The sequence below is a fragment of the Syngnathus acus genome, chromosome 5 (genome assembly GCF_901709675.1).
Source record: "Syngnathus acus chromosome 5, fSynAcu1.2, whole genome shotgun sequence".
Taxonomy (NCBI): domain Eukaryota; kingdom Metazoa; phylum Chordata; class Actinopteri; order Syngnathiformes; family Syngnathidae; genus Syngnathus; species Syngnathus acus.
The window spans coordinates 10950163-10967604 of record NC_051091.1 but is presented as its reverse complement, the minus strand read 5'-3'; the positions used below and the strand labels follow the sequence as shown (position 1 = coordinate 10967604).

General features: G+C 40.8%; 2 protein-coding genes across 5 annotated transcripts in view; both read right to left on the bottom strand.

Moving 5' to 3' along the window:
- Positions 1 to 405: 405 nt before the first annotated feature.
- On the bottom strand, positions 406 to 3283 carry tmem51b (transmembrane protein 51b). The gene is made up of 3 exons (XM_037253016.1): positions 3049 to 3283; positions 1640 to 2066; positions 406 to 1530 (listed from the first exon to the last, which is right to left on the bottom strand). Exons 2-3 carry the CDS (start codon positions 2050 to 2052, stop codon positions 1098 to 1100), a joined length of 846 nt encoding a protein of 281 aa, XP_037108911.1. The 5' UTR covers positions 2053 to 2066; positions 3049 to 3283; the 3' UTR covers positions 406 to 1097.
- Positions 3284 to 5117: 1834 nt separating this feature from the next.
- Positions 5118 to 17442, bottom strand: part of kaznb (kazrin, periplakin interacting protein b) — a 49868-nt gene continuing 37543 nt past the window's right edge. For 2 of the 4 annotated variants that reach the window (XM_037251684.1, XM_037251686.1), the window contains 6 exons: positions 9617 to 9811; positions 8578 to 8714; positions 8221 to 8391; positions 7746 to 7941; positions 7220 to 7353; positions 5118 to 6474 (listed from right to left, as the gene is read on the bottom strand). In XM_037251684.1, coding sequence (XP_037107579.1) covers positions 6304 to 6474; positions 7220 to 7353; positions 7746 to 7941; positions 8221 to 8391; positions 8578 to 8714; positions 9617 to 9811 — 1004 coding nt within the window. In that variant the 3' untranslated portion in view covers positions 5118 to 6303. Of the gene's footprint in view, positions 6475 to 7219; positions 7354 to 7745; positions 7942 to 8220; positions 8392 to 8577; positions 8715 to 9616; positions 9812 to 15299; positions 15518 to 17442 lie in introns of those variants that run through there. The other 2 variants (XM_037251688.1, XM_037251687.1) reach the window with 2 other exon arrangements.

Sequence of the window (17442 nt, the reverse complement as noted above, 5' to 3'; positions counted from 1 at the left end):
GGGATAGACTCCAGCACGCCCGCGGCCCCCGTGGGGACTAAGCGGTACAGAAAATGGATGGATGGATGATATAAAGGGGCGTGATTCTCCAATAAACACGTTAGGTAGGTAGAGAGGGTACGACTGATTGATTGACAGGGTAGCGATCCAATCATGACAACGCCATTCTCAGCCCGCGCTCCTACCGTGTTATCGATATTACTTTTTTAAATGTATTATTAATTTTATATTCAAACTGAAAACATAAACCAAATAACACGGAAGTCATTCAAGTCATCGTGTCTCAAGTCAAGTCAAGTCGAGTCTCAAGTTTTTTTATTTTTGTCAAGTCAAGTCACAAGTCATCAAAACAGCGACTCGAGTCGACTCGAGTCCAAGTCACAGTGACTCGAGTCCCCATCTCTGACAGATACTGTATATTTTATTATGAGACCAATAAGAGAGTGGTATATTCTGAACATAAAAACACTTGCAGCCTCTTTTTTTTTTCAACCTGGATTGCAACTAATTAGACAGCAAGCCAGAGAATAAAGAATAAATATAGGTCAACCTAACAGAAGCGACGATTCCAGTGCAGTAAAAAAAAAAAGACGAGTCAACAATAACGTTGTATTGAAATAGCTGCTTAAAATAGACTAAAATCACAATGAAACCAAAAGATTTACTTTAATATTACAAAAATGCTATATAGACTGCAAAACTTACCTTATTACAGCACCCACATCTACTATTTGATGTTCCAGTGTTGTGAAACACCCTTAAGACAATATTTCACTTGAAAATGTTCAACTTGAGCCACTTTAAGACGAGTTTAAAAGCACATTCACAAAAGACTCCTCAATCTCAGTCCATCTTCTTCGTTGAGACCACAATCTGAAAAGTTCATTCAAGTGATGCCCGTCAACTTGAACCCCCCTTTGCCCTTGAAACTTCACACTTAGGCCCTCAAAGTAAATAATACACATTGGACTTAAATTAAAGCAGTATTGGTGTCATTTGCACAGGCCCAGAGATGGGTTGTAACAGAACACAGTTCCTCATCGGGGAAGATGGTCTTTTGATTGTCTCAGGAGTGTCATCAATCCGGATGGCGGCGTTCAACCCAATTCTGGCGGCTTATTATCGTACTGCGGTGGCGGCGTGATGGGCTCGATGGTCACCGGGTTGTGCGTGGGAGTGCGGATTTGGATTCGGAAGTCCTTCAGGTGGAGTTTATCCGACTTGATCCGCCTCACCCGTAGGGGGCGCAACAGGCGACTGGCCCGGCTGGTGCTGCGCGTCGGGAGGCTGGGCTGCCTGTCGGCCTGTGGCTCGGCGGCCTCCGCCGGCTGCGGGGGTGTCACGGGGTCATTGAGAGGGGAGTCCTCGGTGGTCTCGTCCCTGCCCTCGTTCTCCACGGCTGCGATAATGTCCTCGTAGGACGGCAGGTGGGTGTTGCTCTGGCGGAGGTTGCTCTGACGCACCGGGTAGTCGCTGCTGCCGACTACCTCCTCGTAGGTCGGCACGTTGAATGCGGATGGATCTGGAACTCTGAGGATCAATAACAAAATATTATCGCAAACCACTACTTTCCATGAAAAAAAAAAAAAGCTTTCTCTAATTTCCAAACACTTTGTTAAAGTTGGAGCACCATACTCACTCTTCGCCGGTCACATGGTCCATGAAGGCTGATGCTGCCGGCGCCTCCGCTTGCTCACCGCTGTCATTCGCTCTACGCTTGCTCCGAACGCCGAGGCAAATGGACAGGAGCAGCAAGGCCAGGCCGACGCCCACCAGCACCATGGCGACCGAGGACGACTTGGAGAGCTCCCCTTCTTTGCCGTCTTCATCATTAGTCTCTACTGTGAAGTTGCTGGACGAGTTGGTAGAGCCACCCGACGCCTCGTCGTCCATGGGGATCACCGTCCACACGATCATGACCACCCCCAGCGCAATCAGGCCCACTCCCAGGGCGCACAGAGCATAGTGAGCTCCTGAACCGGTGCTCTCGGAGCGGGAAGACCGGTTGGCGGGTTGCTCGCCGCGGTTGCAAAGACCCCGACTGGAACACATCCCTGCAGGATGCGCTGCAACACACACCAAGGTTACGACGACACAGGTTAGGTGCTTCAGACCAACTGAACTCAGGGAATACATCCATTTTGAGGTCAAGTGTTATGAGTATAATTCCATTAGCCTTCAGATAACAGACCATAATGTCGCCTCCTGCTGTCTATGGGAAATAGTGCAGCATTTTCTAATATTTCTGTAATAGTTACTTGTGTAAAATTACAAAAGTGTTTTTAAATATTTGTCTATGTTCTTTTAGTGTCTGTGTATTTTTCATATTTCTTCAACTAATATGCTTTAATTTTTCTAATGGGTCAGGTTATCATATTTAATTTTTTGCCAATATTTCAGTATATATGCATCTATATTTGTTCCACTCTAAATTCTTGTACTTCGCTTTTGTACTGTTTTTTTGCATTTCTGTAATATTAACCCCTTAACATACATATTGTAAACATATTTTTATGTGATACATATTGGTAACATATTTTGTGTAATACTTTTTTAATTTTGACTAACATTTTATTTTTGCTAGCAAAATAAAGTCAGATGATTGCATTTTAAGAATATTTCTGGAAGTATTTTTTGCATTGGCTCTCATAGAACTGTGCCACGGCCATGAGGAAACCCCTGAATGACTTCTTGTCAATATCGCAATAACACGAGATACGTGATCCTTTTTTTGCTCATTACGTATTACAATAAAAGTAGTGTCAATCATTAACCTCTGCCACATAGTGGGCTGCAGTTCTTGCTATTGGTGCCGCAGCTTCCTGCCCAATAGTGAGCAAAGCACAACTTGAGTGTCCTTCAGCCCAGCTTTCACGCACGGCACACTTAGAAGGTAGAACCTTCTTTTAATAGTTGAAACTTTTAAGCCCCTTTTGCTTTCTATATAAAAAAAAATCATGGTGACACAAAATTAACGCGTGTGATTTCACGTTTCTTGGGCCTGGGTAAATTGAGCAAAGCCGAAGACTTCCTTAATGGGTGGCTTACCTGAGTCACAGGTGTGTTCGTCTAGCTCACGCACACATGAAAACGAACAAAAATGCAAGTTAAAAAAATAAAGACGGCTAGACTACAGATGAACTATTCAAAAGCCACGAAAGTGTGGTATTCCTGGACTTTTTATGAGTTGAGTAGAACTTTGGTCCAAACTACCACCGCTTTCGCTTGAGGGATACCTCCTTCCTTTTCCTGCCTACCTGGGTGGCTGGTGGAGCGCGGCTCAGTAAGTGCAATGACCTGCTTGGTCCTAGCGCCGCCCAAACTTCAAAATGAATAAAAAAACAAAAAGAAAATAACGTACTAAAATATACGCATTTCTTTTCCTGAAAACATTTAAACATGGTGTGGGCTACTATGGTATATAGCTCACGTCCAAGTTGAAAGGTGATAATATTATTAAGACTATTATGAAAATTAAGACTATTAATATTATTAAAACTATTATGAAAACTTGATTTCCTCAAGACAAATTAGGTCAAATCCAGAATCAGCACAAAATAAATCTACAAAGGTTTACTTGCATCTTTGATTTAAAGCATTTAGGAAAAAAGCGTTAACCAGTTTAAATAAAATACAATCAAAATATGCACAAAAATAAGACAAAAACATTTCCTCAGTTACTCAGGTGCTATTATTATTAGGTTTTATTAGTGCTAATACTATAATTAGAACCGTTTGCACTGGGTATGTCAATGACCTTAAAGAGAAAGTTATGTCAAATAACTTTCTTGACAATGTTTTATGCACTTGCAGTAGTTGCATCACATCACATGGCAGTACAAGTCAAAAGAGATGTATAGAAATGGTGGATTTACCTGCTTTATTCATATTCCACAAACAGAATATGAATCAGAACAGAACACTTCAACTAGTGGGAGTACAAAGTACATATTATTGTAAAGATTTTGTAATTCACACCTTGGGCCTGTTGGGGGAGCCCTCGAGAATACCTTGAAATGAAAGCAAAACGATCTTCATGCTGGAAAAAAAAAGCTACGTGAACATTAAAAGCAAATTCCTTCAAGTGTTTGGTGTCTTTTTGCATGTTTGAACTTGCCTTCCCTCAAAAACATGCGTGGAAACGCCCACAAAGTGGCGGACGAACCTGTTTTCTGGCTTTTACCCACCTGAAGTGTGTTTTAACACAAAACAGCATACAAGTGAAGTATTATTTTTGCTTAATTTGTAAATATAATGATGATAGAACTTTATTCATAGAATAGAATGCCCTTTAATGTCATTTTACAACTTAGTTGTACAACGAAATTCAGATAGCTCCTAGTGCAAACATACACAATTTAAAAAAGTATAAAAGGAAGTCTGAGAATAAAAGTGAAAGATCTTATTTAGAGTATAGCTATTAGAAGAATGAAGGTTAAAAAAATCTTATTTATAGTATGTTCAATGTGGGTATATGTATTAACATGAATGAGGTTTGTACAGAAAGTAAATAATAAATAGTAAATAGTTATTGCACGTAGTTTTTAAAGGAGTGTCGGTGTTGTATTATAGCTGGTGTTGTTTTCTCCCACAGCGGGGAAATGTACTTATTAACTTAATATGGCAGTAATCAGGAGTAATAAATGTAGTATCATATTATAATAACAAATATATAAGGGATATCATAGAAAATTTTCTGAAGGTCCCATAGTGACTTATTATTATTCTCTTAATAAATTTCTTCATTCTGAAGTCTTTCAACGACTTCCCTATAAAGGAAAAATATGAGAATTAAAAAAGACATGAATACTAAATAGCTTTTTTGGCTCAAGCGTACCTCATGTTCATGTTCATGTAAATGACAGGATCTCACCTCCTGTTTTTAATTGTTGTCTTGACCACGACCACTAGATGGGGCTACATTTACATAGACTCTATGACGATACAGTAGTATAGTAAGGCTTTTTTTTTTTATTGTTTTAATTATACTTGTACCTAATATCCTAAATACCTACCAATGGAACAGGGGCGTGTCGATTTTTTTATATCCACCATATCTACCGTGAGAGTGGTTTAAAATGGCGAGTTAAACAATACATTGGAAAAAAAACACTTACTCCATGGAACATGTTGTGGTTTTATTTTAGAAAATAAGATTTCATGTCCAAAACTTCCTCTTTATCTGCAGCAGATAAATACTTCTTTTATTTTTTTTAAATAAAATACTTCCATAGATTTCATCTTTTATTCCACGTTGCCTAAATTACAAAGTATTAAACAGAGACATATTAGGAGAGTTTTACAAACTGGATAGCAAAGTAACATGAGCAAAACAAACTGTTATGAATGATGTATAGCAATGAATGAATGAAAATGGAGGGGAAAAATACTAAATATATTTTAGCATTTCAAATATGAGTTGCATGTAGTAATATAATAACAGTTATGAAAAAATATTGATGTTCATTTTGCTTGTGGTGGTCAGATACAATTATTAATCACTGTTTATCTGAGCAGAGGTCTTTATTTAAACAAATTAAATAGTATTTATTAAAATGTATTTTTTGATATTTTCCTACCACTATAAATAAATATTGATCTTTATGAAAAGCCTACACTAACATCGTATATTTTTATTAACTGTTATTATACCAGAACAATATGATCATTTACCAGTATCATGAACTATAACTGTTTCTTATGATATTTGAGGAAATACAGCATTTTTCCAAGGATGAGAGTTATGGTCAGTAATTTATCAATTCCATCTGCCCCTTTGTGATATGATATGACAACACACAAGTGCATAAATAACAATTTTGGGGCATCCAAGTGAAGCATATGCCTGTTTCCGTCCATCCTCCCAAATGGCCTTTGTTGGATATAAAGCTGCTTTGTCAAGCGTGATCAAATAAAAATTGAAAAATCGGTAAAAACACAGATTTGCTCTATTTACACAAACAGCAGTCCTTCAAGTCTCCAGTTGAAAAAAAGAACAAACAAACAAAAAATAGAACATCAAGACGAGATAATACATCATTTCTACAAATACACGTGATAATAGCCCCATGTATATATTTATATGCAAGTACACATATATACATATGCATACATGTACATCTATAAATATATATATTTTTTACATACATACAATTTTAAGCATACAATATACTATACATTTGGTGGGATAGCAGTCTCTTTTAGGCATTTTTTGTTTTTAAAATTGGATACCTCCCCCCTAAATACGCTCATCTCATACACACGCACACACACCGACACACAGGCAAGCGCACACACGCAATATCACCAGTCAGCATCCTCCTCTATATAATAGTCAGGTGTGGCTGTACCATCAAAAAGCCCCGGGTCCAGGGACTTGCGCTGTTTCCCTCGGGCGAAGACGCGTGACAAGGAGCCCAACGTCATCTTCTCCTTTTTCTTCTTACGCTTCTGCTCCTCCAGGTCCTCCATGGACTAAAGCGCACACAGAGAGTGCCTCAGTTAGTAGAAGAATACTATATATGCATTACCTTAGAGTGAAGAAACAAGGATGGAAAAATAAGAGAGATCCTATGTATGGTATTTTATTTTATTTCTAATGTGTTGAAGTGAAGGGAGGAATTTAAATTTACAATTAAAAGTAAAGAAAATATTAGTAATAAAATCTACTGCAATAAATGTTATTTTATTAATCGTACTTTTCCAAGGGTGTCAGTTTACCCAATGTAGTGTTTATTGAGGGTGAGGCCTTTATTTTCTACAATGACAAATTGAGAGAAATTCACTGCTCACTTTGAGGAAAAATGAAAACAAACGTTTAAAAATAACATTACAATTGAAACTCCACAAATACTAACTGAAGGACATCGAATTGCATTGATCAAAACAATTAACTCACCAAATTGTTCTTCTAAGCAAGGACATACTACCTAGATCCCCTTGGCCCTCCCAAAATAATATTGAAAAAATATATATTTGTAATGATAAAGACCTCCTCTTAATAAATACCTTACACCCGTAATTTGAGGCTTGTTGAAACTTTATGCTGTGATGTGCTGTGACATGTGAATGATCAATTAGCCTTTCTTGGACATTCTGACTCCGAACTGGTTTAATTGGAATGAAACAAGACCACCACCACCACTACCAAGAAAGCAGGCTAGCACCCACATCACACACACGCACATGGACGCACACACAAGTTACGGGCAGCTCTTACATTGCAGAGGGAGTGCGTCCGGTGACGGGGGGAGTTGATGTCGCTGGGCGTGGACGAGCGGTCCCCTTCGGCGGCCGAGGCGTCAGAGATGACAGACGGCTGGCGCGAGTGGCAGGGACTGATCCTGACCACAGCTAGCGGTGGTTGGATGCCACAAACACACACAAGCGCACACACATACGTCGTCCCAGAATTGAAATAATCCCACTGTTAGTCTGAGAAACCTCAAGGACACCCGTTATTAGTAACACCGAGTCACACTCCAAAAGCCATTTCATTAGGTACACAAGCATCTTTGACAGTGGTGGGACGTAAAGACATAGAAATACTTTCTACTCGTTACTTTGTCAAACTAGATGTAGCATTTTTTTCATAGGGAAAAGTGTTATTTTGGTAGTGTGGTCTGTGAACTTTGACCCTTTTTTTAACACAAGTATCTGTGTGACCACTTTTCCCACGTCTGAACTCGAACATGAGTGATACCTAATGAAGCGTCTGTCGAGTGAGGGAGGGAGGGAGATGCTACCTTGTCTGTCGGCGTTGTGTCCGTGGTAGAGGGTCTGCTGGCTCTGCCGGATGGCGGCGGTCAGCGGCAGGTCAGCCTGCATCACCCACTCCTGACTGCCGTTTACCACGGGCTCGGTGGAGCCGGCGTTGGTGGTGGAGGCTAACGAGTGGCGCTTGGGAACGTCTTTTGTCAGCGTGGCTAGAGACTGCTTGGCCTGGTCAAAGGTGGAAAAGAATTTTACTATTATTATTATTTTATATTATATTATTTTACTGGATTCTTCATTAGTTTTTATTTTGTTTGGACTTTATTATTTTATGGGATTTTTCATTGTCATTAGTTTTTATTTTGTTTTGACGTTAGTCTATTAAAATTAGCTCATTTTAATTGGGTTTCATTTTTTCAAAGACCGTTTTTTTGATACAACTCTTGTATCGGATCTCTATAAAAACAAGAGCAGCAAGTAAAATGACATTTGGCAGAGTTCACTCACCATAGTGAGCTCGGCCTCCAGTTCCTTGATCCTATTCTCCTTCATGTCCAACTGAGAGCGCAGGAGGTTAGCCTGCTCCGTGGCCTCTTTGGTCTGTCGCCTCAGGTCCCACTTCTCCCTCTCCAGCACATCCTTCTCCTTGGCGAGCACTCTCACTGCATCCTCACTCTCCTGCAACAACAAACGCAGCCAATGGTCACTTTGATGCGTCAATGGCGTGATGCTGCTCCTACTCAGCCAGGCAGCTAAATGAATATTACTTGAAAACTGCAGGGAAAAAAAATGCACCTTATCAACAGAATATTGTAAATATTGTTTGTTTCATTCCATTCTGCAGAATTTTCGAGTCGAGCAAACCTTTCGATGCTGGTCGTAGTTGCGTATGAATTCTCGGAGCTGGTCTTCTCGGCTCTCCAGTGTCGTGTACAGCTGCTGCATCTGACTCACCAAATCGCTTTTCTCCCCTTTTAGACGTTTACGGTCGGCTTTCATGGCTGTAATGCAACATTCAATGAGTCATTCTACATGCACGATAACACATTTATCTTTAAATTAAACGCTCTGAAATCAAATGTGAGCATTATTATGATGATTTTTTGATACTGCTCACAAATCACCCCCAGAAAATTTAGCTGAAAGCCACTAGAGGGCACTGTAAACAAGCTGCTACGTTGGTATCAGATGTGAACATCTGAGAAGATTCAGTAAACAAGGATTTGGACATGAACTGTATCCCCTTGCACTTGTCTTACGAGGAAACAACCTTCAACGCACGTGTCGCAGACTTGCACCCGCCCAGCATTCCGAGCTGTCAACGCTCGCGTCCCATTCATATTTCACACACTCGGGATTCCAAACCTGCTCAGTGATTGTTACACAACACATCTGACAGATCATCATCAAGAATGAGATAAACGCGGTTGCTTCATTAAATTGAAACTCAGCTAAAAACGGGTAGCAGCTGCCGTGTCACATAATGCATCATCTTAGAAAACAATGCAGGATAATTGGTGCATCATACAACAGTTTGCATTAACACCGCATTCATATTTCCAAGCAAGGACACTATGTCAAACAACGACCAAAAAAAGTCATAAATAAATAATAACAATCTCCTCGCTATCCTCTTATTAAAATAACTACAACAGTGGGCAATGTTCATGCCATATCATAAATGGGATTGGACCGCTTTATTAATTTTTACTGAATTATTTACCAATGTTAGTGCTCAACATCAACTTGCACAACAGAAATGAATACAACTAAAAATATCCAGCAGATGCTGAGTCAGTATGTGTCCTGATCATAATGCGATCTTTCTTTTGCAAGTTACTCATGATCAGGATCACCCTGCACAACACAAAAAACAAGCTCAACTGGAAATAGGGTATCTGACCTTGTAAGGCCTCCTTGGCGTGGTCCAGCTCCTGCTCCTTGTCACCCAGCTGGACGTGGAGCTCGGCTGTGGAGAGCAGGCCTGCGGTTCCTCCTCCCTGGGACTCCTCCTGCAGGTCTTTGCCCAGCATGTCCTTCATTTGCCGTAGTAGGTGTACCTCCTCCTGAAGCTGGGCCACCTCCTCGTGCAACAACACTGGGGGCAAACAAGACGGAAAAGGACTGAGTCAACTTTGGAGTTGAAGTGGTCCAGAATCAACTGATTCTGCGCATGAGTATGTCTGGTAAGTCTTTTATGATTTTATTGACTGGCCAAAGAAAATGGGGTGTTACACATAATGCAGAATCTCGTGTGCCGGTTGTCACATGATGTCGCATGCTTTTTGGATAATGAGCTCTTCAAGAGTTTTATAGGACGGATGGAGGGAAAGATACATGAGGACAGACAGACAGATAGGCTCATCCCAGAGTGCTGAATGCTTTCCTTAGTAATATAACACCATGCCAGGCCTCAGGGAAAACAGTCAAACAAACAGGAATGACAGGACACAGGACCTGGTGGGCACGTTTGACAAGCCATAGAAAAACAAAAAGACTGACAACTATTTGTACTTTATATGTGACAAGAGTATTCCAATAAACTACAGTATTGTGCTGGTTTGCTCCTGAAATCCAAAGTTCCCCTGGAACCATTTAGACTGCCAGAGGACAAAGTTGGAATGATGGCAGGATATACAGTGGGCTCTTTTCCAAGTGCAGCTGCAGATGCTCAAAAAGACTTGTAAAAGCTCTCAGTTGGTTTGGGAACACTCGACCACAAAAAAAAAACTGCAAGCAGGAAGTCAGTGTTTGTCCAAGTTAGAGGGGCCTGCAGTATGACCACAGAGGTCCTCCGCAGATGCAGGAGTCCCATGTAGCCCCGAAGGCTAAATCCACTTCCTGATTTGTTTACCTACAGGATAGCCTTTACTTGCTGAGGGGAGCCCAGAGGCTGCTTTTAATACCCTTGTGCAACTTTACAGTGTTTAAAGTTGAGTGGATAAAATGAAAAGGAATAAAATGAAATAATTACACACAAACAATGGAATATAAAATACAATAATCACACTGGGCATCTTGCAATAACTTATATCTGCTCCCATATGATAGTAGATTACAATAGAAATTTGAAAAAAATCACAAATATTACACATACAGTTGGGCCATGAGAGCAAACCAACTAACGAGAGATATATACAGAATCTTGCTTTATTCGCTGCGGCGAACAACTACTTTATGTCTTTACTATACTGCCCCCGGTGGCCAAGGCCCAGACCCCAGAAGAGGCCGCACAATATCAATTCGACTTCCAGTACTGGTGTGAATAAAAACATTATCCATGAGAGGCAGATTTTACAATGAGGCTCAGTGGACAGCGCATGACGTCAACATGTCACAAGTTGTACTGAGTGAGATTTGAAAAGAGTCATTTCATTCACTGCAGCCTCTTTGTTCAAGAGCAATTGAAACAGAGCAAAGCCTCTGATCCTCCGTCAGGCCGTGAAGATCCTCCTACCGCAGAACACCAGGTCGCTCTGCCTCCCTTTACTCGTTAGCCCGCCCGTTCAATTAACCTCTCAGCCTTGCTTCTTATTAAAGTGTCCATCAAACTGGCCGGGAGCAGCTCTTCGCTGCTTTGCCTTGTGATAAGATCACACAAACACACACACAGATACACACACTCTTAAAGGAGAGCAAGTGGCAAAGTGATTGGCTTCAAGAAAAGCTAGGGGGTATTATTTTTATTCCCGGTGAAGTATTGAAGCACTTAATCAAATTGATGCTGATGTGTTAAAATGCACATTTTCCTACTTCAGTGTCATCACTAAAATAAATGTTATAATAGGCTTGCATCATATGATTGTGCTTGGAAAAGATGTTTTATTTATATATACGTCATACGGCCGGGTCATACCAAAGACTATAAAAATGGGACCCATTGCCTCCCTGCTTGGCACTCAGCATTAAGGGTTGGAATTGGGGGGTTAGATCACCAACTGATTCCCGAGCGCGGCACCGCTGCTGCTCACTGCTCCCCTCTCCCCCAGGGGATGGATTAAAATCACACGGGGATGGGTTAAATGCAGAGGACAAATTTCACCACACCCAGATGTGTGTGTGACGATCATTGGGACTTTAAAAAAAAAAAAAAAAGCGTAGGGGAAATAAATAAAAAAATAAAAAAATAAAAAAAAATATATATATATTTTTTCCCTACGCTTTGACGGTTTAATGGCTTCAGCCTGCCTGAATTAAACGCACAAGCTTTCAAAGCAACGAGAGCGATAACAGTTTTCGTTCCTTTGCAAAGAAAAATAAAAACGGAGCCGTCTATACAAGTACGCAAGGCATCAGGGGAACAACGAATTACAATATTGCAGAGAATTAATAGTTAAAGCAGTTATAATTGCTGGGATTAGTCTTCTTTTGTCAGATCCGGAAAGACAACCTGAGGGAGATTTTTTTTTCACAGCTAGACTTCCCGCGCGAACATCAATCCATTACACACTTTTCTTATAAATTATAGCACGGTTAAAAATAACTAATCATAATCCGCCAACATATGGACGCAGAGTCGACTCCAAACCGCAACAAGCAATAATAAGCCAAATGTTCTGCTCGGGTGTAGACTGCTGAAAAGCACTAAAGCAGCAATTAGCTGATAAGAGCAGACGTTTCGTCAAACAAACGGGGAAAAGTCTTGAAATTGCGTTGATAAGAGGACTCGTCACAAGGATGGAGCACAGCAACAGACTCCTCTTTTTCCCTCCTCTGAGAAAGTGTTACATAAAGTGGGATGAACAGATATCCATAATTGGAATGAATTTAACCCTTTTCACCCTTACTGATCATAAATCATTCTGAGTGATTAGCATTTGCTGTGGGCTGTGCTAAGAGTGATTTTGTTTCTCTTGGATCTGCTCGGAAAACTATCCCACTTTAAACTATGAGTATAGTAATAAATGGGCAGAATCATTTTTACCAAGTCCGCAAAGGCCAATTATTGGATGTTTCTAAAAGCAGCACAATTATGCTGCGGTGTGATTTATCGGCCTGGACAATGGTGTATGTTGAACCTGTTTAATATTTATAACGACAAAAACATATGTCAATAGTAGAATAAGTTAGGCCGAGCCTCGGGGTCTCCGATTGAGACGTGAAACAAGACGATTGTCGATTAGAAAGCCACCTGAAGCTTTTACTTTGCGATTTTGCCAATGAGGAGCATTATTTGTTATTTGCCGCTGTAAATATGAAATGTAAGTACCAAATAAGATGACAGCTAGCCTATAGGCTATTTTCTAGCCAACTGTCTCACACAGATTATTCTAGGTCAATCTTGGTACCTTCAAAGTCATCTGTGGCGATAATTTGTGTGCATTATACGTTGTGTTGACCATCATGAGTACATAACACACTATAAGAGCAGTTAAGCTGCACTTGCCCATTTTTGTCTGAAATTCAAAAACTGGTGGCTGCTAAGAATCACTAAGTGTGCACGGTGTCCCCAGCATTACCTTATGAGTGCACTGGTGTGTGCAGCTGGCTATTTCTGTGCTCCATTATAAAAGGATGACTGGTCCAGTGAGCTTTGCCCTCCATCTAATTACAGTGTCAAGATCAGACTCATAGACTCTTGATTAAATGAATCACCCAGGTAAAAGATGAGTCTTGGATGATTGGAGCCTGCGTGAACTGGAATAACTCAGAAAAGTTTGCTCGGCACGGCCCTTCGAGTACGTTTGAACATATTCGAAAATGTGGCCAATGATTGCCACAAAGTGTTTACATGTAAGGACATATGGTTTCTTTCCAACGGTCATATCTGAAGCTGTTGCGCAAATGTACTCGGCAAAGTTTGGCAGAGGAATCCGTCGCGCTTCTCTGAGCTGATTGGCTAATCGTTAGGTCTAAACCGCTGCGCTCATGGCATTGATCAGGCTTCATCTGGAAAGCGCTGTTCCCTGTCACCGTGCCAGACGTGGAGATGATGCACAGATTTCAGGCTGCTTTACAAAATGCTACACGGTGACGCATGAGGGGATGATACAAAAACACTCGTGTTCAAAATACTGGAAAGACCGTGTACAGTAATTCTGTAATCCAATTGTCTAGCTAGACAATCAACCAACTAGTATGCCTGTAATCCAACAGTAAACCAACCGACTACAATGCCGATAATCCAACTAACTAACTGACTAGCTAAACAACACAGTAGAGATAGAAAAAAAAATACAATTCATTTACGACATGAAAATTTGACATGTATCAAATGACGTGTTCACAACGTGTTTTTCATGTGTTTGAAGTGAAGTCTCTTTTTAATACTGGCAGTGGAGGATTATTATGCGTTCAGAGAATTAATAAAACTATGACAGAGATAAGCGCGGCGGAGACTGATAAAAGCCGCATAGTATACAATACATGGCTTTAAATATTAACTAGAGAGTGGTCCAAACAGGATAATGAGCACAGTGATCAGCAAGTCAGGGAGGGACATCAAGGTTATTGCTATGTGATTTGAATGAGAGGATTTCAACATGGCAGTTCATGCCATTTCATTACTATGCAGAAAACTAGTCCTTCAGTCATATCACAGAGACTAAATATAATACAAATATTTTAAAAAAAGTGCAAATTAAACAATGATGTGGTCATGTATATTTGGAGCCGCCACCGGCATCACTTTCACAGGTACACTGAGTGTAATGATACAATCTGCTTCTTTTCTTTTTTTCTTCTTTGCTTTTCTTTCTGTACAATCTGTCCTACTGATATTCATCTGGAATTTGAGGTTGTGACTACAACAACAAGGCCGCAGAAACACACAAATGGAATATCGACTTTTTGTACAAAATGTACACTCTAACAAATAAACACAATTTTTAAAAATAACAATAATTTAATATAAACAAACCGTGATGTAGCGAGGGCTTACTGTATACACATACGTATATACTATTATATATCTGTTACGTTGTCTATTAAAGTTTAAATCCCACGTGATCCAACATAAACTATGCGAGCGTGCTTATGCCTGCTCATATCAACATATCCACATACCGCCACGTTCGTGCGTACTATGCTTACATTCTACTGCGACAGATTAACAGATAAGCACGTCGTCCATAGGTACTATCTAGGTCGGCGCATGATGACAACAAGGTGGTGCAGATGTCTCCTGGCCCAAACCAATCTATGATATTCGCCTTCTCGTGATGATGAAAAGCCGGGATCGCTATCCAGCTTCTGCAGACCTTGCTGATAATCTGATCATTTGAATCAGGGGATGTTGTTGCAGGGAGACATAAAACATGCAGCACACCGGCCCTCGAGGAACAGGGTGAGGTGTGGGTATATTTTATGCTAGTTGTTATTTTATAATTATTACGAACATGTTATTCTTAAGGTCATACATGTTTCAATGACATCGTCACAGTGACATCATCCATACATGATCATTTTCTGGAAAACCAAAGTAGTGCAAAAGTTCCACCTCACTACTGACCACTACTGAGACTGCAGTATTCTCACAATGACACTGTGAACTTGAAGCTACTCCAGTCTCGGCGCACACACACACACACACACAAATGCACGCATACGCACTAAAAATCCCGGACGTGTGCTTGTGGGTCACTCACCGGCCTTGCCCTCCTCCCTGTCAGACCTCATGGCCTTGTCGGCCTTGGTTCGGCTCGGCTCCACTGTCAGGCCCGTCGTTGTGAGCTCTCATAGCAAGTGGGAGCAAACAGCAAACGCACACTGACAACACGCTCAACATACACAACATATGCCACCTGTGTGAGAGTGCTCGACCGCTCAGGCCCCGCCCCAGAACAGGAAGTGCTCCCTTGAGAGCGTCTTTCTCGTTCTACGTGTGTTTGGAGGGACACACCCAGAAAATTGTCCTCCCCCCTCCTGCAAGAAGAAGAAGGAGGAGGCGGGGTAGCTGAAACTGCGCCTGAAGACTCAGGTGACAACAAGCCAGGTGAGTCAGAGGCACACTAATGCCATCTGATGGCCGACAGCTAAAACGGCATGGAACGGATGGAACAAAGGAACCTTTCACACTAAGAAAACATGCGTGTCACATTTCGATCACAGAGGCAGCAATTTCCTGTCAGAACAACTTATTTTATTGTTCTAGGGGTTGAACAACTTGTCCACCAGTCCCCAGGCAGTGGTACCGGGCCATCAATTACAATTAAAATGTGGACTATGGCATCACATTTTAAATCTGACAACCTTTTTGGGGATTTATTTTCACTTGAGGCAGCACTACATATTGTGTGGTGAATCAACATGCCACCAACAAATTTTTTGTCTAATGGGTGGGCATGCAGTGCAGAGATCCAACTATTACAGGCCTATAAAAAGTCCATTTTCAATAATAAGTCCCCTTAGGGCTTTTTAATACACAGTAAAAATTGCTGCAATAACTCCATCCAAATCCATTAAAAGCAGACAGAATTTCTTTTTGTCTTAATAGCTACACTTGTCAAAATGAGAAGAAGTGAACATCCCCTTCCAGCACTCGATCTCATCTGCACTCATTGCTTTCATTTGGACACTTCTTCAGCTGCAACATTTCCATTTTCTCGCTGCCTTTTCTTCACTTGGACTTAACACCTTGCACTGGCGTGACGTTCATTGGCTACCGCTCGCTTTTAAAAGCCTGCAGAAGTCGTCAAAGAAGACCTCGTCCTTTAACTGCCAGTCTGCATTTTTAACAGAGATTATAGCGAGAGAGCCACAGAAGAGACAAACTGAAATATTTGCTATAATCACGCAGAACACAGGCCTGACTTTTGATGTGTGGGGGGGGGGGAATCTGATTTCTTTCAGCTCTCAAGCGTCCCCTGCAGCTGAGAAATGGAACTGGAGAGACTTGAAAAAAACTTCAAAAGCAAATGAAGGGCAGTAAACGGTGTGGAAAATGGATAAATGGATCAAAGGATGCTTCACCATGACGTAAGGTAATGCAGGGTTGCCATGGCAACGACAGAGGATGCTAATCGCCGTAATGCCAGGCAGTGTAGCATTTAAATTAACTTGAAGCTGCTCTGTTTGAGTCACATGATTCCATATTGTTTGTTTGTTGAAAAGAAAACCCCCCACAACAACATGGCGATCAGGTCCGAACAGTGCCATTAGCACTAAGGCTAGTGCTAACACCACACGAAAAGTGTCCTGGCTGGTCCATCAACTTAGTAAAGCACTCAACTAGATCATGTAGGCTTCCTATGGCCACAATAGATCGATTACAAAATAAATTATTATATTACAATTTTTTATTTACAATTCAAAATTATATACACGCCTCATCCTAACAAACGACAACATTCTTGTAATTTTCTAAAACTAGATTTCAATCACAATACCCATCCATCTATTTTCTGAGCTGCTTATTCTCACTAGAATTGCAGAGGAAAATATATCCAAATATGTATGTATAAAGTTACAGCTAAATATGGTATATACTTTAGTATTATAAAACATATGTTAGCGCAGCTGTACTGTTGTATCCAGAACGACGGAGCCTAATAGCAGAATCACGAGGTGTAAAAAGAAATTAACACAAAAGCTTTATGGATACGTGCTCAATAGCTCTTCAAGATGCTTTCTCCTTGGAGAGCATACATAGTGTAATAACAGGCTTGTCAATGTAATTATCACACAGCCTTTGGTGCAAAAAAAAAAATCATTATGAATATGAAAAGAATAAGCAGCTTCAATGATGCAACTCCAGCGCAATTACCTTTTTTCAAACTGCAAAGATTTTTC

Excerpts from the sequence above, each read along its gene's own strand:
- tmem51b (XM_037253016.1), bottom strand. The coding sequence starts at position 2,052 with ATGTGTTCCAGTCGGGGTCTTTGCAACCGCGGCGAGCAACCCGCCAAC. Across the intron at positions 1,531-1,639 it reads GACCATGTGACCGGCGAAGA|AGTTCCAGATCCATCCGCAT; the intron begins GTGAGTATGGTG and ends ATTGATCCTCAG.